General features: G+C 50.3%; 1 protein-coding gene across 2 annotated transcripts in view; it reads left to right on the top strand.

The window, feature by feature from the left end:
- Positions 1-11,934: 11,934 nt before the first annotated feature.
- The window catches only part of Fbxo7 (F-box protein 7), a 21,042-nt gene continuing 11,122 nt past the window's right edge, over positions 11,935-21,854 (top strand). For both annotated transcript variants that reach the window (XM_023717192.1, XM_004623867.2), the window contains exons 1-3: positions 11,935-12,133; positions 14,745-15,039; positions 20,098-20,325. In XM_023717192.1, coding sequence (XP_023572960.1) covers positions 12,015-12,133; positions 14,745-15,039; positions 20,098-20,325 — 642 coding nt within the window. In that variant the 5' untranslated portion in view covers positions 11,935-12,014. The remainder of the gene's footprint in view (positions 12,134-14,744; positions 15,040-20,097; positions 20,326-21,854) is intronic.

A 21,854-nucleotide genomic window follows, 5' to 3' on the forward strand; every position in this document is an offset into this window, starting at 1 on the left:
AGGAGGAGAGGAAGAGGAAGAGGAAGAGGAAGAAGAAGAAGAAGAAGAAGAAGAAGAAGAAGAAGAAGAAGAAGAAGAAGAAGAAGAAGAAGAAGAAGAGGAGGTGGCGGCGGCGGCAGAAGCAGCAACAGCAGCTCAAATCATTGTAGTTTAGGAAACAAAGTTCTAAGAAAAGAGTATAGTCTGTTTCATTTGGAAACGGTTTTTAAACATGAACTAATTAGTGTTTCTCTCTGTTCAAGGAGGCATTTAAGGGCAAATTTTCTGACTGCATTTTTAGAAGCAACCAAAGCAGCAGTGCTCTGTGCAGCTCCCGCACTAGCTCAAGGTCTCTGTACGCAGAGCTTCGCAAGGACTCGTGCTAACACAGGCTCCTCGCACGGGCAGTCTAATGCCAGAATTAATTATCTCACTAATAGTTGACAGGACACCTTTAACTAAAACTCAAAAAAAAACATCATAATGAACTGGGTAGAAATTATTGTTCATTAAAGAAGGATGTTGAGCTACAGACAGGGAGCTGAGTCTCCTAGTTCCTGGCTCCTGGATCATGTGGGCTGTTCTTCATACAAGGCAACGGTCTACATATCAGGCATTTTTGGAGCTTGGAAGACAAATTATGGCATTTTTTATGGGAGGCAAAAGTGGAAGGAGACACGATTGTGTGCGTCTGGGCAGGAGGGCAGGCTTGATGGGGCAGCTGCACGGCAGAAGGCGCTTGGAGCCCAGGGCCCCTCTTTCTCCCATTTGTGTTAGTGAAATCTGGCAGAAAGGAAGCTGTTACTTCCTTCCTAGAGTGCTACCAGTGAAGAGGAGACAAACGCCATCCTCTCCTGGGCATTTGCTGTGCTTTGGGCAGCAGCCATACACTAACTGTTTCTCTGAATCCTGCCCAGCCAGTGTGAGGAACTACGAGGACCTTTGCTGCATGGTGGGGAAGGGGCTTGTCCAGCCCAGGCGTCGCTGCTGGCATTCGAGGTCTGCTGCTCCTTTCCCAGGAGGCCTCCCTCTTACCCACTGCCCTGTGCCTACTTTTCAGGGAGGGCACTAAAGGGCAACCCACAGCTGAATGTACAGAGGGTGGCAGTGGCAGATGCCGCTGCTGGGCAGCCATCTGGTTTCCTCAGGAGATCACTGAGCCCATACGAGTAGCGCAGATATCTGTGTTCTACTTTATAATTCTATTTGTTTGTTTATCTTTTTAAGGAAGGGCCTCAGTATGTAATCCAGGCTGTCCTGGAATTCACTTTGTAGTCCAGGCTGGCTTTGAACTCCCGACGATTCTCCTGCCTCAGCCTCCTGAGTGCTGGAATGACAGGTGTGCATCACCACATGGAGCACATGTCTGTGCTTTCAATCACTGGTTTATTCCTAACCAGAGGTAGTTGCCTGGCTATTTAGACATAGGAGTGACTATAGTCTCCCAGAAACACCCTGTCACCCAGCAGTGGCTGGTGCTCTTTGCCCTCCCCTGTCCCAGGACATACCCCTTTGACACCTGTGTGATGATACTGCTAGGTGGATACTGGTGGGCTCAGGCCACAGCCTCCTCTGCCAGTCATGCTCAGGGTCTGCTCACTGTAGATCTCCTCTTGGTTTTGAAGAATATGCCCGTGTCAGGCTAGACCCCGAGGAGCAACAAAGACCACTAGGACACGACTGAAGCGAACAGCGATACCTTTATCTCATCCTGGATGCAGCCCAGTCAAGGCAAGAAGGCTGTTGACCAAGAACAAAGGGAGAGAAGCTGCTTTATAGATGAATTTAAGCAGGGAAAATGTCCCTTGGTGGGTTGGGTACCTCTGGCAGGAAGCGCCTGGGGGAAGTGCAGGATGACAGTGGCATTTGCCTGATTTACAAAGTGGCATTCTGTAGACTTACAGGGTTTCCTGTGAGCCTGATAACCAGGCCTGGGAGCCATCCTGATAACCAAATTTATTTTGTCTCCCAGGCTGAATGAGGGCCTTTGGTTGGACAGACCAGTGGTCTGTCATTGTTTTTCTCCAAGTTGGGCAGAGTCCCATGTGAGGGACCTAATAATCCACTCCTCCTGGCTCCCCCCATTATAATCAGTTACCTAAAAGAGAATCACATTTTCTTTCCTGTTTTCCAAAATAAGCTTGAATTCCTCCTAAAATTCAGGTGCGTCTCTGCGTAACTCTCGTGAGATACGAGAGCTGTCATGGAATCAGACAGACAGTGCGGCGTGTTTCTGAAGCCCTGGAATCATGCAGTGAGGCCGGTTTGCACGGGGCAGGACCTCCCCACTCGGGCTCTGATGTGATGAGCCACATAGTTCTCCGTCATGAGGGATGCAGGACGGTCAGCAGCACTACCCTCTCTCCTTTTAGAGGCCGACAGTGCCCCGCCTCCCAACCCAGTTGTGACAAAAGCATCCTAAGACAGTGGGTGTCAAATGTCTCCTGAGGCAAATCATCACGTGTGAAAACACTGAAATGGAGCCTAGTCTATGCTGTGCGACGATGCTGCGGCAGCGATGGAGCACATATAGGACAGACGCTGCAAGATCATGGTGCACCTCAAGGTCACAGTTGCACAGTGACAGGGGCCACTGCAACCATGCTGTGCATCCGTGTCTCTCTGTGCCTCCTTGTTGTTCACTTCTCAGGAACTACATCTTTGTTTCTCATTAAGTCCAGAAATCCATCTTCCACTTGGCCTCACGGGTAGTATTGTATTCCCAACAACTTCCGGGGATTTCTTTTCTAACTTGTATTGTCTTGATCTCCCCACCAACGTTTGTAAGACTGTCGCTTCTCATCAGGCATAGCTCTCAAAGTCTTTCTTCTGTACTAAACCTCAGCAGTGATGCCAGCCCCACCAGGGCTGTGCAACACGACCAGTGGCTCCCAAATCACATCTTCACCCCAGCCTTGCATCCCCAGGCCCCTGGCCTGTCAGTGAGAGCTCAAGAACCAGAAGGCCTGGGTTTGAAGACAGCTCCCTGGGCTCAGGCCACCGACTTCCTCTGGTAGAGGTGGCAAAAGGGTGTCACTTTTCTAAACAGATACACTGGTATCGAACTCACAGACCAGCATACACATCTTTATATCATTTTAAATCTTGCTTAACTAGTCCTGTCCCACTGGGACTTGAGGCTTGTGAGGGTGGATAAGACTTGGCCTTTCTAAGTCTAGATGGAAAAACCAAAGACCTGAGAAAAAATAGTTACACTGTGGCATGACAGGACACAGCAATGAGCACATTCCCAGTGCCCTTGGACTGAAAGGAAGCGTTACGGGATAAACTGAGTCAACAGTAGTCAGGAACTCAGGAGAAGAAAGGAAATTTTACTGATGCTAGTGGACCCCAAGGGAATAATCTCCAAAGTCTGATGTCCTGATTACAGAGAGCTTATCTTTTTTATAGGTGTCAGGCTAGGCCCCAGGGAGTAACTAAGACCACTAGGCCAGCTACGATTAAAACAAACAGTGATAGCTTTATTTTATATTGGATGCAGCCTGGTCAAGGACAAGAAGGCTGTTGACAATGACCAAAGGAAGAGAACAAGTTTTACAGACAAATCTAAACATGGGAGGTGTCCCTTGGTGGATCTGGTGCCTCTGGCAGGAAGCGCCAGAAGGAAGTGCAGGATGACAGCGGCATTGGGCTGATTTACGGAGTGGCATTCTGTAGCTTATGGGGTTTCCTGGAGTCTGAGAACCAGGCCTGGGAGCCATCTGGATAAATAGATTTACTGTAGCCTCTTGGGCCTGAGGGACGGGGGCATTTCCCGCTTGAACAGAGCGGTGGTCTGTAGGAGTTTTTCTCTTCAGGTCAGGAGGGGTCCAACTGTGAGGACCTAACAATAGAACTACAAGAACTCGATAAGCTTTCGCTGGAGATTATGGTACAATGGGTATGTTGTGTGAGCAGAGCTGTATGTAGCAAAGTTGTTTTTAACACATCACGGAAGTTTCAATTTGGAGAGAAATCATACAATTTAGCTGAGTTCAGTGGCAGAGAACAGAACTGCTACAGCTTTAGTGGACAAAATGGCTGCAGTCAGGTCAGGATTTGCAACAGATTCTGCTTGGAAGAAGTCATTCCAGGAAGAAGGATCAGCTTATGTGAAGAGATTTGAATTTAATCTTGAAAATTCAAGGAAATTCAACAGGAGAACAAAGACCAACTACCAAGAGGGTGAAATGCTGGACACACTTCGCAAGGGAGACAAATAGACCACTGGCAAGCATATGAAAACAAGCGCCGAACTGTTGCTGAGGAATTGCAAATTGAAACAATGGGACATTGCTACGCATGGACTAGAATGTCTAGACACAAAGCAAACTGCCAGTCCCAGCTGGAGGAGAAGACAGGGCCCCAGGAGTTCTTACTCATTTATTGCTGGTGGGAATGCAAAAGGCATGGCCCCTGGAAAACAGGCAATTTCTCATAAAATACCACATGACCGAGAATGAGAACTAGCACTGCTGCTGACTTTAAAATGGATCTAACCAACACGGAAGCAGGCTCACTGCAAGCACTGCACTTAGGAGTTTTAGTCATACTTGCCCCAAGCTGAATGCAACCAAAAGGGCTTCAATAGATGAATTCAGTGACCAAAAGAAATGAGCTCTCAGCCCGGGATGCGGCACATACCTGTAATCCCAGTACTTGGGAGGCTGAAGTAGGAAAAGCATTATAAGTTTGAGACCAGTGTGGACTGCAGAGCTAGCCCGAACTGCAGAGAAGACCCTGTCTAAAAAAAAAGAGAGAGAGCAAGAAAGAAAGAAAGAAAGAAAGAAAGAAAGAAAGAAAGAAAGAAAGGAGCTATGAAGCCACAAAAAGGAACATTGATTGAGCCAAGTGCCTGCAGTCCCAACTACTTGAAAGGTTGAGTCAGAAGGATCATTTGAGCCCAGGAGTTTGAGACCAGCCTAGGCAATTTAATGAGATCTTGTCTCAAAAACAATGTAAAGCATAGTATAACATAACATAACATAACATCACATCACATCACATCACATCACAACACAACACAACACAACATAACATAACATAACATAACATAACATAACATAACATAAATGGCATGGATGGATCTAAAATGCATAGCGCTAGTGAAAAAAAACGGTCAGGATGTCAGAAAAACCTTCACCCCATAACAACTTTAATTATTTTAGTGACATCTCGGAACAGGTGAAGCTAGAGACCGTAAAGAGATGTAGGATTGCCAGGAGGCGGGTGGGGTGGGGAAGAGGCAGAAACACAGGACATGTTTCTTAGGGTGGTGGAAATGTTCTGCTTGATGCTCTGTGGTGATTATGGACAGTAAAGATTTGTTAGGCCTGCAGGAACATCACAGCTCAAAGCCCAAACATTTCTTTTCTTTCTTTTTCTTTTTTGGTATGGGGATTGAACTCAGGACCTTACACTTGCCAGACAGACACTCATCTGAGCTATCTGCCCAGCCCCACAAAGCCCAAACGTCAGTATACGTAAATTAAAAAAAAAAGTCACTCAGAAGATTAAGTGATCTGGGATGTGACATGAAATGTAAAAAAGAATCTAAATGCTTTGCAAATGTTTGAAAAAGCCTGACTGAAAGGAATGGGCAAAAAAGGTGCCAGCCTGAGTGACCACGGGAATAGTCTCTAAGGCTAGAAGCAACCAGAACCGCACGCCAGCACTGCACTCCGGCAGTGTCGACAACACTGGTCCCCACGGTGGCTGGCTAGCAGTCCCGGAGCCACTACATGTGCACACTGGCATGAAGCAGTAGACTAAATGGCTCGTGACGGTTGGGGCCAGGGCTCTCATAGTCGGATTGGGAGGCCACAGATAAGCAGGGGAGGAGGCCACGACTAGGTGACAACGGACAGGAGTTTGTGGTGTCGGTGGGATGATTACTCCCAGAAATAACATTCTGTTCTAGAAACTGGATCTAATTTGCTCCACCAGCTGAGGAGGTTTAGAAGAAAGGATACCCCAGTAGTACTGGGCACACCTAGCACCTGTCTATAGAGCTGGAAAACCAAAATGGCCCTGGAGCATCTTGTAGTTCCAAAAAGAAAGTAAATACTACAGAATGATATACAAGAGCAAGGACTGACCACACCCCTGGATATGGAGATAAAAACAGACAAAAGACAATTGAAGTCCTTGAGCTCACAGCGACCTCCTGCCTCAGCCTCCCGAGTGATGGGGTTGCAGGCATGTGCCACCGAGACTGGCTGACGATTGAGTTTTTATAAGGCTTGGTTCCTGTATCTTGATAAGCTTTCAGATAATTTCCAAGGTATTTTGTAGCCCCAGCCGCCCCCAAGGGGCACAGTCTGTTTGCAATCTTTCTTTGCATTCTTAAAAGCCAAGTGAAACTCAGTGATTTTGGCCGCTTGTGGAGGAGGGATCTGCCTGTGGACTAATGGCCTCCAGTGAACCGGCAAGGAACTGGGTACGAGGCTCTTGGGACTCCACACGACAGGTGAGAAGGACCAGATTGGGGTTCCTTCTGGGGCACTGTCTGCAAAAGTCATGCACTTATCAGGAAAAGTCAGTCGTGGCACCAGGTCTGCACAGGCCTCATGATCCACAGCACATGCTGTGACATCGCCAGCCACCAGTTCTTTGCCTGTTCTGCGGCGTGCCCTTGTCCTTTCCTGTTAAGATGAATGGAAGGTTTCTTCCTCTGGCGCACATGAGAAGTGGCAGAGAAGTACAGAAGGCTTTTACTGCTTGGCCAGAGCAGGCTGTGGAAGAGGTTGCCTGAGGAGCAGGCGAAGAACTTCCAGGCTGGGGCGGCGGAGCATCACAGGCCCTGACTGGAAGGCTTGGTGCAGGCAGAAAACTGAAGAGGAAGTTGAGGTTCACCGGGGGAAGAAGGCTGAGGTCAGTCTAGGGGCAGCAGGTCGCTGGCTGAGGATCCCTCGCCATGCTGGCTCCTACCATGACGATCCGGCACACTGTCTTATGGGCACAGACCCCTCACGAAGGAACTGGCCTGCTGATAGACAGGAGCGGGCAAGATGCCGAGTCTCCGTGGCGTCTGTCATGTGCGCCGCTCCAAAACTCCCGGTGTAAAGAGAACTCCACTAATCATTACACTGTTTCAATTCTTTTAAAACTTTGTATTCTATCCCACAATGTTCACATATCAGTTATTGGGGATTATTGGGGTCCTGTTTAACAGTAACAGGAAAACAATGGGGCCCAATGCAGTCCCCAGCCAATGTAGAGTGCTGAATTAGTAGTTGGTAGGCAAGCGTGATGCCCCCCCCCCCGGGAATTCTGGAGCCACCTTGTGGTCTTTTCCTCTTTCCTCTTCAAGGGGCGCAGATGCAGTAACTGACCCTACCAGACTCCAGACAGAGAATATCTCTGGCCCGATTGGCTCTCCCCTAATGTGGGCCCTTCTCAAGCTTCCTCCCACCCTCCGCCAATGCTCTGCAGGCGAAGTTCCCACCAGAAAGAGCCAAGGGCTACGCCTGGTGATTTCTTGCGGCATTGTGGACGGAGAGTGGGTCCTAACTTGGGCCACCACACAACTCACTGCCACATGCGACTGCACATGTCTGCGCTCCTCTGCTGACAAGTTCTGCCCCATCATCCCAGCTAGAAGAACTTTTCCATGGTGCTACTAATGTCACTTCTGCTTGTCTGACCCCAAAGTCACCGGGGAATTCCCCGAAGCCTGTGCCTCTCCTCCCCACCCAGTCGGTCTTCCCCTCCCAACTCTCCCATGCTTTGTTGGGCGCCAGTTGCCAGGGGCTGATCAGACCCCTGCATCCTGTGGGGAGAATGTCATGGAATAAAGGAAGACAAAAGACAAAACTCAAGGTACAAGGGCGGGCAGGCACAACAATCTGCACGGTTGCCCCACTTTTATTACCAAGTAAGGCCCACAGGGGAAGGGGTGGCGTACTGTTCATAGAAGAGAACTGTGGTAAGTGGAGAACCGAGGAATGAGCAATAGTCCTCCAGACCCTACCGCCTTGCTTTTATTTTTCTGGTGCTGGCAATCGAACTCAAGACCTTGTGCTTGCCACGCAGGTACTCATGCCCCCAAGCTACATCCCAAGCCCTGCCTTTCATCCTTTAGATTGCCTCAGCAGACCCTGTCTTGCCTTAGGAATGCTTCAGTTAAGAGCCTTCTCTGCCCAGCAGGGAAGCAGGCAGCCTTCCATGTACTTCTCTGCTCCTAAAGCAAGGTCACGCCAGTCTTGAGACCACGGAACCCGTCACATAGCCTGGTCCCCAATAAACACTAGGAACAGTGGAAAGGTCTTACAGTGGCCACAACTGAAAGGCAGTAACAACAAAGTGAATTAACATTGGGTTATAAAGCAAAATATAAAGTAGATATTTGGAAGTTCATGCTGATACAAATATTGAAGAAAGAATAGGCAATTGTCCTGTGCAAAAGAAATTGGAATAATTTCTGCAGATACTGTTATTATAGATAGCTAAATTAGACGTATGGCAGGCAGTCACACAGGGCTGGCTCCTGGAGGGAGTCAGTGCAGAAAAGAAGAATCCATCAGGACTGTGGCTGGAGGTGTTTCTGAAGATTAAAGTCACAGTGGCTAATTCTACATACTTCCCCAAGGCATGATGGGGCGCTTGGGATTATTGGTATCACCCTTCTGAGACTTCCTGTTATCTCATTAGCAATGGGCCATCCTCTCCCACCTACCAAGATGAAGATTAAGGGCGCTAAGACTAAAGACAAGAATAAGACTATAGATTATCAAACAAGGTTAATGATGTTGTCCACGTGCTACTGCTACCATTGAATCAGTATTACCTAAGCAACTATATTTGCAATTTTTTTGGTGGATCATAATTTTGGTCCATTTATACCCTTGCTTCCTCAAAGTTCTGTTTTGCGACGTAGGCTAAAATAATTTATGATAGCTGTCATTACTTTGGGCACTTTAGTTAGGACCTCTCATTATATTATTAGTAGTAGTAGTAGTAGCAGCATTTGCCTTTTTGACAGGTTGTGTCCGACTGAGGGAGTCTTGGTCTCACACCAAGCCCTAGGTACAAAGGGGACTAGGAATCAGAACTCCTTTTTTTTTTTTTTTTTTAATATTTATTTGTGTGTGTGTGTGTGTGTGTGTGTGGCCAGCTCAGCCCACCAGGGGGCGGGGCTGGCTGGCATGTGGTGCTGGGGGATTGAACAGCGGTCCCTGTGCTTTGCTAAGCTTGTTCTAGGTAGGTGCTTTAGACCACTGAGCCATCTCCCCAGCCCCCAGAACTCCTTTCTTGAAGAGGCCACATTGCAATTCACTGCATGTACAGAAAAGATCACTCAAGAAGTGACAAAAAGCCAGGAATGTGACAGCTGTCCACACAAGGGGTGAGGTCCCTTCTGTGGTGCAACGACACACCCGGGAGAGTATGGAGGACAGGGGAGATCGAGCCGTGCGACCTTACAACCCATGAGCCTTAGATTTGGAAGAGAGGTGATAATCTCTTGAGAGTTTGGCAATTTGTTGGTGCAGGAGGCTACAAAGCGCATGTGGCACTTGCTGGTGGCTGAGAGTGGCAGTCATCCTCTGTGGTTCCTGGCTGTGGTCATCGCAATTTCCTCCAGCATGGGAGAGTGACAATGTCATAGTGTCCTCACCAAGCATGTTCTTTTGTTCAGTTCTGGCCTTTGATCTTGGAGATATAGTCTGGGCCACTTGTATAGTCATTTCTACAGAACTAAGACAAGTGCTGCCACCTACTGGGGAACATTTTATAGCAATTTTGCACAGTGGTAGATACTTCAGGATAGACTGTGACAATACGCTCTCCTTCATCTAAGTTGACTGTGAGGGCCAGCCTCCAAGATGCTTCCCACTGAACCCCATCTACTGTTACTTATGCCACTTTTGGTGGATTTTCCCACACTAGAGGGATGATTTGGAATCAACAGAACATGTAAGAGCAATGACACGGTGAAGTTTTTTAAAAAGTATGGCTAATGCTTAGATTTTAAATAGTTTGTCAAAGGCACATGCCAGTGATATCCCTTAGAGTGCCCCCCCGCAACACACTTAGCTCACTGTTCCTGTCCCTTTCTGAAGCACCTCTGGAAGTCCTTTCTCCTGAACTATCTTTACGTTTTGAACTGGGAATCGAACTCAGGGCCTCATGCTTGCTATCTCCCCGCCCCCGAGTGTCTTTAGTTGTAGGAATCAATCCACGCCATTGACCTTTTTGGTCATTTTGACTTTAGAGAAGGCACAGAAGTTGCACGGTGCCAGATCTGGTGAATGAGAACACACATTTTGACAGAAATCACTTTGAACACTTGAATTGATTCAAGATACTGAGGTGACCACAACAACACAACTAAAAGAATACTCTGGAAAGAGGACTTCCAAAATGGCTTCAGGAAATGGCAGGAGCAAAAGAATGTGGTACAGGGGGTGCTCGGAGATTAATAGCTGTGTCTTTTATTGCATTTTAAATTGAAATATTTAAAAAAAAATTGAAACATTTCTCACATCATGTATGTGCCTTTTGTTTTGTTTGGGTTTTTTGAATCAGGGTCTGATATGTCCAGACTGGCCCCGACCTGGGGGTCCTCCTTCTGCCTCAGCCTCCCAAGTGCTGGGATTACAGGCATATGACACCACACCTGGCTCATGTATGTAATTTCTAGGGCTAGGTCACAAAGATGGGGCTTTTGGTCTCTCGGGTCACAGGCTCTGAGGGAAGCCAGCTGCTTTAAGTGAACATTCACACAGCCCCCTAGGGACGTCCGTGTGGGGAAAAACTGCAGCGTTCTGCCAATAGTCTTGGGAGTGAGCCACCCTGGATGCTGCTCCTGTGGCCTGAGGCTCCAGATTTTGATGTATACCACTGGTTGCTCAAATGAAAAACACCAGAGACGAGGCAAACTGCTTTATTCAAAGCTGGTCCTGAGGAAGGCTTCTTTGTGGCCTTACCTCTACTTCAGGGGGCTCAGGAGCTCGAAGTGCCCAGGAGACAATAGGAGATCTCTGGCCTGGGGGTAGGTGTCCCTTCTTGGCGCAGACACTGTCTTACGAAACAGACACATCACTTTCCTCAAAATCAACTCATGAACTGAGGCGTGGAGGGTGTGTGACAGCTGCCTCTGTTCAGAATTTAGATACCACGTGAAAAAAACAAGTCCTCAAAAATGAGACCTGGAGGCCAGCTGGGCCTGGGAGGGCCACGGGTCCGGCAAGCTGGCCTGCCCAACTTAGGGGCTCAGCGACACCCTCTTTGAAAGTTAAGAAGAACAGGCGGCAGGGCTGGCCATATAGTTCAGTGGGAAGGCGCTGGGTTCAAGCACCGGGACCGAAAGCCCAACCAGCCGAACCACAAACCCTCGGGCAGATCCACCGCGTCCCGCCGCGGCCCAAGCGCCGGCCCGGGGCGCCTGCTGGCCGCGTCAGGCGGGCAGGCCTGCAGCGCGCTTTCCCCACCTGCCCAGGGCGGCGGCGCGTCCGCCGGGGGGCGCCTCGGTCGCGCGCCGAGCCCTGGGTGCAAAGGGGACGAGGCAGCAGGCTGAACGCCTTTCTTGGAGAGGCCGCGTTGGAACTCACTGCACGTGCAGAAACGACGCTCCAGAAGCGACAAGAAGCCGGGAATGTGGCTGCAGTCCGCGCGAGGTCCCTTCTGAGGTGCCGCGGCGTGGCCGGCGAGCGCGGAGGACTGGGAAGATCGAGCCGCGCAACCTCACCACCGTGAGCCTTGGCTTTCGAACGGAGGCGATAATCTTCCAGAGCTGGGCTCAACTCGGGATTCTCTGGGCAACTGGAACACGCCCAGTGGTCGGCGAGTATCGGAACCAACCGCTCTTCCCTCCTCACCCGGCGGAAGCCGCGCGCGCCGAAGCGGAAGTGAGGCCCACACTTCCGGGGCGTGGCCGGCGCCTGCGCAGTGTGTCTCCGCGCCAGGCTGCACAGCCGCGCGCCAAGCAGTCGATCGGCTGCGTCGGTGGCTGCGTCGGCTCCAGGGGAGCCTGAGGAGCGCCGCGCGGCGCCCCAGCTGCGGCCGAGCCGGCCCCGCGCTCCTCCGGGGCCGCCATGAGGCTGCGGGTGCGGCTTCGGAAGCGGACGCGGAGGCTGGAGGTGCCCGCGGCGGATCCGACGCTGGGGCAGCTGCGCGCGCACCTGAGCGAGGCGCTGCCGAGCTGGGGCCTCAGGTGGGCGGGGGCGGGGGCGGGGGCGCTGGACGGGACGGGACGGGACCGGATGGGACCGGACCGGACGGGATGGGACGGGTCGGGACGGGACGGGATGGGACGCGACGGCCGGGGCCGCGGAGGGCCGGGAAGGAGGCGGGAGCCCTGCCCGGGCCCGCGCGTGCCGTGCCTCGGGGCTCCTTCGCTGGGTCAGGGCGCTGCTGGATCGCGCGCGAGCCTGTTGTCCTCCAGCTTGAACAGTAAAGCCGAAGCGAGGCCCGTGGTCAGCCTGAAGCCGCCTAGCGAGCGACGTGGGCGTCACCTTGTGGCCTGAGCCTCGGCGCTTGCGCGCCGCGCCCTGAAGCCTTGCCTTCCGGCGTGTTCCCCAGCGGTGGTTTCCGATTGCACGGCTGAGGCCGTGCAGCCCGCCGCGCCTGCAGGCGTCGCGCCTAGTTTCTCTTTCAGGTTCGCTTTCACAGTTGAGCCTGGTTGACTGGAAGGAATTTAAACCTCTTCTTGTGGAAGGGAATTGGACAATAAGGAGGCAGCTTAAAAGGGTGTCCACATGATATTGATGATTATAATTTCTTAAATCTTTTTGAGACAGGGTGTTGACACAGTTCACGCTGGCCTTGAACTTACTGTGTAGCGCAGGCTGCCCTCCACCTCACAGAGATCCTCCTGCCTCAGCCTCTCGAGTGTTGGCACTACAGGTGTGAAATATATCTGATAAGCTTGGAGTTGCCAGAATTTCATTCTCGGGTGAAGTTAACTCCCTTTCCCCCATTTCAGAAAGTAAAACAGTGGGAAACTACATATTACTTTAGAAATTATGCTTCCTAGCTGGGTGTGGTGGTGCGCCACTGTAATCCCAGCACTGGGGAGGTTGAGGCATTGGGAGCTTTTCAAGCTTAAGACCAGCCTCAGCTACAAAGTGAGCTCAAGGCCAATTTGAACTGTGTAGTGCTACCCTGTCTCAAAGAGACAAAAAAAAAAAAAAAGAAAGAAAAAAATCACTTTTCCTTTTTTGGAAAGTGGGAGGGAAAACCGATAATTTAATCTTTTCTGCAAGTAGACATTTAAATGTACTAGATTGTTTTGAATGAAAGCCTTTAATCCAAAAACACATTGTCCCTTGGAGATGTTTTTCCTTCTTTTTCTGCCAAAATTGGTATGTTTTTTGAGGGTAGCTAGCTGATTGTCCAGCACTTTCGCTTATCAAAACATGTAGAAAAAAGAGGCAGAACCACCTGTTCTCCAGTCAGCAGAAACGGCTTCTGTTTCAGTAATTTCTCGAGCTGGGTGTGGAGGCATCCGCTGGACTCGCTGCCCTCTGGAGGCCGAGGCACTGGAATCGGCACTAGGATCTATGGAGGTGCGGGCCAGCCGGGGCTGGCGTTCACTTGAACTGCATAGTGAGACCCTGCCTCAAAACAGCAACAAAGAGTGATTTCTCTACCAGAGATGCTTTAATTTGTAAGAAAAAATACGTTTATGGGTGAAGGAAAAATTACTTGTAACATGTTCAACATGGAGTATCAAGAGAAGAGTAAACAGTGAAGCTTTTCAGAGGAATTCATCCTTTGTTAATATCCCACGAAGTGAACGGCTCAGCACTGAGTGTTAAATGTCACATCAGATGCCTACCAGAGGACCATGGCGCCTCACCTCCCCACTCTTGTGGGAAATGTGTTTCTATCTTTTTGCTGTGCGGTGCAGGCCGGCCTGAGCTCACAGTGTAGCCCAGGCTCGTGACTCTCCCGTCAGCCTCTTAAGTTCTAGGATTACAGGCACGCACCGCCACAGAAACTAAGCAGGTAAACAGAGTGCTTTCACGTAGTGGTGTCACGATAGCAGTATAGGAATAGAAATAAGGCTTCTCCTGAGAGGTGACGTTGAGGTGAGGCCTGCGGGGGGAGCAGGACTGAATTGTTTGAAGACCTGGCTGGGTGACAGGGAAGCCGCATCCTGTGGGGAGCTTGGTCTGCTGTTGATGGCTCTTGGGAAGAGGGCTGAGTGGGGGAAGAGGGAAGGGCCAGACACTGGGCGTTGGGCCTTAGGAAGGTTTTACTCGCAGTTCAAATAGGAGCCCTTGGAGGGTTTGAAGCAGAGGTGTGATGAGATCTCATGTATTTATTTATTTATTTATTGATTGATTGATTTTTTGCGGAACCGGGGATTGAACTCAGACCCTTGCGCTTGCCAGGGAAGCGCTTATCCTACTGAGCCATCTCCCCGGCCCCCTCATATTTTAGAAAATATTTCACTGAATCAGTTATAATGGTTGTAAGACTCACACTGTTTTACATAGCACTGAAGAGAAATATTGTGCATTAAACTAATAAGACCTGTAGTTTAGGAAGCATTCCAATTTCAGAGGTGCCCGACTAGAAGAAAGGTGTATTTAGAATGAGAAAATGTGGCTTACTGGTGGAGGAAGTGCTTGATACCCCAGGCTACAGTTTTCACCACCGGGAGTCTTTACCCTCTGCATTTTATGATGAGAATAAGCAGCTTAGTGCTTCATTCCCTAGTGGTAGGGTCGCAGCACGTTCCTTTCTGTGCTCCAGACGGTTGCTTAGGGTGGTGCTGAGAGGTGGCTCTTACTGTCCTTATCTGTCTCTCTTGGCAGTTCTGATACCCGCTATGCAGTTACCCTGAACAACAGAGACGCCCTCACTGGAGACGAAGAGACCTTGTCGTCGTTCGGGATTGTTTCTGGGGACTTGATATGTTTGGTTCTCGAGGATTCCATGCCGGCGCCTAACTTGACTCCATCCACAGATTCAGAGCATTTCTCCGTCCTGAGTAATGACCAGCCCTCTCTGGCCACTACCGCCACCGAGGCCAGGATCCCAGAGGAACAAGAAAGTGCTTCGTTCCAGGGACAGGCAGCCCAGTCTGGTGTCTGGCAGGATGACAGCATGGTGGGTATCAAAAATGGGTGGTTCTCACCAATTGGCTTGCTGTGTTTCTCTGATAACTGTACATTTTTAAACGAAATGATCATCGTGTTACTGAGAGATAAGACAGTTGTTAGATTTAAGAATAGCAGTGGTGTTTGTTGAGGGGACAGACAAGGTTCTGGCACTTCTGAGATGCTCATTGTTTCCTGACTATAGACACGGCTTCACCGGCTCTGCGTGCCCAGTGTAAATGCAGTCCAAGTGCAGTCCTTTTGTTTGTTTATTTATTTATATGTACTTAATGCAGGGCCGACAGGGTCTCACCACACAGTTGAGACTCATAGTGATCCTCCTGTTTTCGGCCTCCCAAACTCTGGGATTACGGAGGCACCCCACCATGCCGAGTGAGGGCACACTGGGGTTGAACCCCAGTCCATGCATCTGCCAAAGCAGGCCCTTTAGTGTGTTGAGCTACCTGGCCAGCGCCAAAGCTGTTCGTTCTTTTTTTTTTTTTTAATTTATTTATTAATTTATTTAGTGTGTGTGTGGCCAGCTCAGCCCACCAGGGGGCGGAACTGGCTGGCATGTGGTGCTGGGGATTGAACTGCGGTCCCTGTGCTTTTGCTTAGCTTAGCTTGTTCTAAATAGGTGCTTTAGACCACTGAGCCATCTCACAGCCCCCAAAGCTGTTCTTTATGGAGGTTGTGTTTCAGTTTTTAAAACTTCTTTAAGAGACTTCACACATGAATATTACATGTTTTCCTTGATTTAGTCTTTTTTTTTTTTTTTTTGGAACCGGGGATTGAACTCAGGTCCTTGTATTTGCCAGGCAAGCACTTTACTCAACTGAGCTAACTCCCCGGCGCCTCCTTGACTTAGTCTTGTTTGAAAAATGATTTTTTTTTTTGAAAAATGATCTTAAGAGACATTTTTATTACTATCGGAAGAATGAGTGTGGATGTTTGCATTCAGTAATATCAAAGGAGTACTATTGATTTTTTTTCTGTGATAACACAGCTATGATTGGATTGAAAGTGCTTTCATTTTTACAGCAAAATACATGAAAATAGGATTCGAGCTATATATTGCCTGTAATTTCCTTTACACTGTTTCTGCAAAAACAGTTTTTGACACAAAATATGGTAAAATATTAACTTACTGAAATTTACTTTTTAAAAATAATATTCATTGTCCTTTCTGGGGTATATGAAGACTTACACTAATAAAAAATTCAGTATATGGGCCAAATTTTTTTTTAAAAGCAAAGATGTAGTGGCTGAGCCTCGCGGTCCCCTTGGTTGCATTCCACATAGCCGGGATCCTTCAGTGAGGCAGATGAATGTTGCCAGAGAGCTTTTCTTTAGCTGCTGGAGACCTGCACCGATGGGGCCGGCACTCCGGGCCGGTCGGTGTGTTCCGGTTGCCGCGCCTCCAGGTCAGCTCTCCCAGGTTCGTGGTTGTCTCTGAGGTGGGGATTCTCAGCTCTCCTGCTCTGATCTGACCACTCTATGAGGCTGCGTGCGCAGTCCAGGTGTTTCCACACAGCGTGCGGGGCGTTGGGCCCGGGGACTGACGCCGCGGACTGTGTGTTGCTGCTGTTTTCTGGGTTTTTACTCCTCGTTGCCAGCCCTGTTCAGGGCTCCTTTTTCACCCCAGGCCTCTTGTGTCTGTTTCAGTCCACCTTCTAAGTTCACCTCTTTAGGTCTTCGGTGCTCTAACTGCATGTCATAGGTGACATGGTTTTGGAGCAGGAGAGCCCACATAGCCAGTCCAGTCCTGCCCTTTCACAAGGGGGTGTTCTGCGGCCCTGCGGTCTTCAGGGTTTTCTGAGGCATTGCCTCGCCCAGCCTGCCCTGGGCTGCTCCTCATCTGCTCTTCCTCCCTCATGTTCCTGTGTAGCCTCGTTCGCTGGTCCTCGTGCTTATTCTGCTGTTTCTCCCTCTCCTGTTGGTACTTCTGCCGATCCTCCAAGGCCCTTTCCGGCCAGTCATGTTGCTTCGTTCTCCAGATTACCTCTCCTGTGGGTGGTTGTGTATGCTGGGCAAGCACCCTGTTGCTGAGCCGCACCCCTGGCCCACATGGGTGCTCCAGTGTCCTCTGGATTGTTTGTTTATTTATTGTCTTTTTGAGACAGGGTCTCACTGTGCAGCTCAGGCTGGCCTTAAGCTCACTTTGTAGCCCAGGCTGGTTTCAACTCTCAGCAATCCTCCTGCCTCAGACTCACGAGTGCTGGGGTTACAGGCCTGCACTACCCCACCTGGCTAAATACCTTGTTATTTTATCTGGCCTTTCAGTGTCTTATGTGAGGGGAACATTTTTTAAAAATCATACAAATGTTCTTTTTTTAAAATTTATTTATTTATTTATTATTTGTGTGTGTGGCCAGCTCAGCCCACCAGGGGGCGGGGCTGGCTGGCATGTGGTGCTGGGGGATCGAACCGCGGTCCCTGTGCTTTGCCAAGCTTGTTCTAAGTAGGTGCTTTAGACCACTGAGCCATCTCACCAGCCCCATCATACAAATATTCTGGTTCATATTTTCTGGTGCGTATATACTTATCACTTCAATTTAATACTTTCTTGGTCCTTGAATATTAAAGCTACCTATCATGGCATTAAATATGGACAGATATTTTAAAAATACTTACTAGATTAAGTTTTGGAAATCACTTGTATCCAGATAAATGGATTTTTACTTATTTTAGAAATTATTGTGTCTCTTGTGTGTTTCTGCTTTATAGAGGTAATCTGGGGGAATAAATAAGGATATTTGGCTACATATTTAAATTACTGTCTGTCCTCCCTGCATGGTGGCACATGCCTGTCACCCCAGTACTTGGGAGTCTGAGGCAGGAGGATCATTGCGAGTCTGAGACCAGCCTGGGCTACGAGGTGAGCTCAAGGCCAGCTCGACCTGCATAGCGACACTCTGTCTCAGAAAGACAAAACAAAGAAGAAACAATTGTGAGTTTTTCCCATACCCATAAAGACTTGTTCAGAGGCAGTGTCAGCCGAAGGGCCCACCCCCTGTACTTCCCTGTACTTTCAGAATTATCACATGAGAGAACTTTTCACAGTATTTGTATGTTACTCCCCTGGCATTCCTGTGGAACATTTCCGAAAAGTAGTGCTGCTGCTGGATCGTAATTGCTGTCCTGACAGCGCGCTGTTCTGTGTCCTAAGGTTCGTGGAGGGTGACGGTAAGTCTCAGTGTGGAGCCCGAGTGTGAGCTCTGGGTAGGTGATGCTTTGAGTCCTTGAACCGGCGTGATCTGAGATTCAGTGCAGAGTGGAGCACTGTGGACAGAAGACAAGACAGGGATGTCTCGAAGCCAGAGGAGGCGATGTTCTTGGAATTAAATACGAGCGCATTTTCTTACTGCTCTCACCAGTGCTGCTTGGCTCAGTGTGGGGCGGAGTAACTGGTGCTGGCCACACGGTGCTGTCCTCGCTGGCTGTGGGCACGATCTTGGCCAGCAACCATGGCAGAAGACTGGCTGCAGAGGCGGTCTCGGCGTGGACGGAAGGACGTGATAAGTCCCCCTATCAGAGTGGCCCAGGGTGGCTGTGTGCAGTTGGCCATTAGGCTAGATAAGCCCTCTATGGCTTCTGATGGTGTCCTCGCAGGATTGCCAGTGAGGTAGCCCTAGGGTGCTTGCCCTCTAGGTTCTGTCCCATGTCCCTGTGGGTAAGTGGTAAATTGAGGAGAAGTTAGGCAGAATGGTAAAGAAGCAAAGGGCTCGTTCATGATTCAGTTTGGTATTTTCATCTTTTCATATAGTAGTTTATTTGCCCCCAAATAAAACCAAACAAGCCTGAAAACGGCCTTGCACCGTGCTCCTCCTTGGGCGGTGTTTGCCGCTGGCTGTGGTTTTCCCGGCTGAGTCTGGGCCTTCCTGTAGCCGTGAGGCCTGGTCCCGCAGGCTAGGGCGAGGGCGGTCCCCTGGGTCCTGGCCTTCCTCCAGCCCGTCACTTGGTGCTTTACTTTTCTCTGCACTCTCTTTGGTAGCAGAACAGACTTGGACAGAAGAAACATGTGCTTTGCATCAGGGTTTGAGCACAAGCCTAGGAGACAAGCTTCCTGAACCAAATTGGAATTGCCACGGCAGCTCAGTTTTATTGAGGCTTGTTTTGCATGTAAAAGCCTGAACTGTAGCTGGCTACTGTGGTTGTGTCGCTGAACCTTTCTGAATTGCAGCTACAGGGTGCGTACAAAGATAGTATTATGTGCATCGCGTAACGTACAGGTCACTGAGGCACGAAGGAGAGCACGCTTAGAGCGCAAAAGCACTGTGGACTTGGGACTGTTGCACAGGTGCAGGCTGCGGCTGAGGGCTGAGGAGCAGGGAGGCGCAGCTTCCAGGCCTTCACAGCACAGGGAGGTGAGCGGGCGGGACCCACAGGAAGGGAGGCTGGCGAAGTCGGTCAGGCGCCCAAAGGCCTCGCACGCTGCTGAGGTGTGCAGGAGTTTGGACTTTATTTTGTAGGCCTGTATTTCTAGTGGAGCCTCCTTGAAAACGTTATTTCATGAGTGCCTAAGCGTCGGAGGGACGAAGGATAATGTGCCTATACGTGGCACTCCCACTCTTAGACACCTGCGGCTCTTGTGTGCCAGTGCTGTGGTTGGTGAGTGTGGAGGACGGGGTTAAGTGGCTGCAGCAGGCCATGTTTTCCACACTGGCATGGTGGGGCATGGTCTGATCTGCATTTGGGGGTGCGGTGCTGGTTGGTGATGGTGCTGCTGAGAGGCTGGCAGTATGTAAGGAGCTGGGAGACAGGAGGCGGAGGCTGTGCTGGAAACCAGGAGAGAGACAGCTGGGGCAGGAGTGAGTTTTGGTGGGGGTTGGAGCAGGGTTCAGGAGAGACAACAGACCCACGGTGGCTTCCAGGCTCTGGGCATGTCAGCTGAACCACCCAGAGATTCCGGGTGCTGTGGGTCACTCATTTATGAAGGCTCCCAGCGAAGGGCGCCCTGAGCCCACAGGTGCGCCATGACTTTGAGTGCTACTCTTAGTTCACTTGATGTGAAAGGCACCCTGTGTATTTTCAGTGAATTCACTAATTTTTGTGTTTCCCCTTTCAGGCAGGGCCCAGTCCGAGCGTCATAGCTGAGTCAGAGGAAGATGCCGTGGACTTGGAGGAGGGCCCTGGGTCCCGTCCCTCAGAGCCCATGCTCTGCAGCGAGGCGGTGGAAGGGCAGGTGCCACACTTGCTGGCGACCCTGTATCAGTCTGCCGGCTGCACCAGTGCCAGTGATGCCCTGGTGGTGCTGATCCATGTCCTCATGGTCGAGTCGGGGTACATCCCTCAGGTAAGGCCTGATGGCAGCCTCAACCCAGAATGAGTGAGCTCCCACGGGCACTTGCCTGGCACCATTGTTGTGGCGGGCTGTGGAGCACAGGGCTGGGCCGTGAGACACTGATCCGCCTTCAGCAACCTCTCCTTTTCCTCCTTTCCTCTTCTCCATTTTCTTTGTCAGTATTTGGGGGACCAGGGATATAGCTCGGTGGCACCAGCGTCTGCCTGTCAGCGTTTGGTAGTACAGAGGGATGGTATCAGCAGTTGTAAAAGGATGAAGCGGGGCTGGAGAGATGGCTCAGTGGTCTAAAGCACCTACTTAGAACAAGCTTAGCAAAGCATCAGGGACCGCGGTTCAATCCCCCAGCACCACATGCCAGCCAGCCCCGCCCCCTGGTGGGCTGAGCTGGCCACACACACACACTAAAAGGAATAAAATAAATAAATAATTAAGGATGACGCGTTCTTGGTGGTGCTATACAAATAAGGTGAGGTCAGTGAGCCTGGGTTGGCTGTGCCTGGACGGCTCACAGGTTCGTTTTGAGGAGATGCCAGTAGTTGAGCGTGATCCAGTCAGGAAGCAGCACTCCTGTCCCTGTGGTCACTCAGTCCTCTTCAGCCCTTCAGCCCTGTCTGTCCATAAGCAGCTTCCAGCATCAGCCTGTGTTTTGTCCCGGCTGCCACTCCTGTGAGGATGGGCATACAGGCCACTCTTGTGTGTCGGTGACATCTGCATGCAGAGGGCGGGGCTACTTGGCCCGTGGTGTGCCGAGGGCCACATGGGACCTACTGAATGCAGGCGGTGCTCAGTGGGTCTGCTGGGACCCCGATCGCCCCGTCAGGGCACATGCTGCTGGGCGCGCAGGGTCACAGCAGTGTAGCTCACGGGCCCTGTGGCTCAGGAGGTGCAACTTTTCATCAGGCCCTTCCTCACTGCCCAGGAGTCTGTGTGGGGGAGAGGTGATAAAAAGCATAGTCCGTAGATAAGCATGTTGCAGCTGGAAATGTCGGAGACACTGCACATAGAAATGTGAGCAGGCCGGGAGGAGGGAATGACAGGGTTTGGAAGGGCTTCGCAGAGGAAGTGGCTTGAGCTGGATTCTGGAGTAAGGAGGGTGGCTGCACTCGGTGGAGAGCGAGTCTGAACTGGGAAACAAGGCCTGATTGCTCTGAGGTTTTACTGGATGGAGTAAAATTTGCATTGTAATCATCTGCCATTAATAATAGTCTTGGGGGCTGGGGAGATAGCTTGGTAGTCTAAGTGCCTGCCTGGCAAGCATAAGGACCTAGGTTCAGTCCCCTGGTACTGCATGCCATGTAGGCCCTGGAACCAGGTGTGGCACACGCCTGTAATCCCAGCACTGGGAAGGCTGAAAACGGTGATCATGCATGCAAAATCTCACTTTTTTTTTTTTTAAATTAATTAATTATTTTTTAAAATTTATTTGTGTGTGTGTGTGGCCAGCTCAGCCCACCAGGGGGCGGGGCTGGCTGGCATGTGGTGCTGGGGGATTGAACCGCGGTCCCTGTGCTTTGCTAAGC

This window comes from Octodon degus, unplaced genomic scaffold, assembly GCF_000260255.1.
Source record: "Octodon degus isolate 3935 unplaced genomic scaffold, OctDeg1.0 scaffold00004, whole genome shotgun sequence".
NCBI classification, from domain to species: domain Eukaryota; kingdom Metazoa; phylum Chordata; class Mammalia; order Rodentia; family Octodontidae; genus Octodon; species Octodon degus.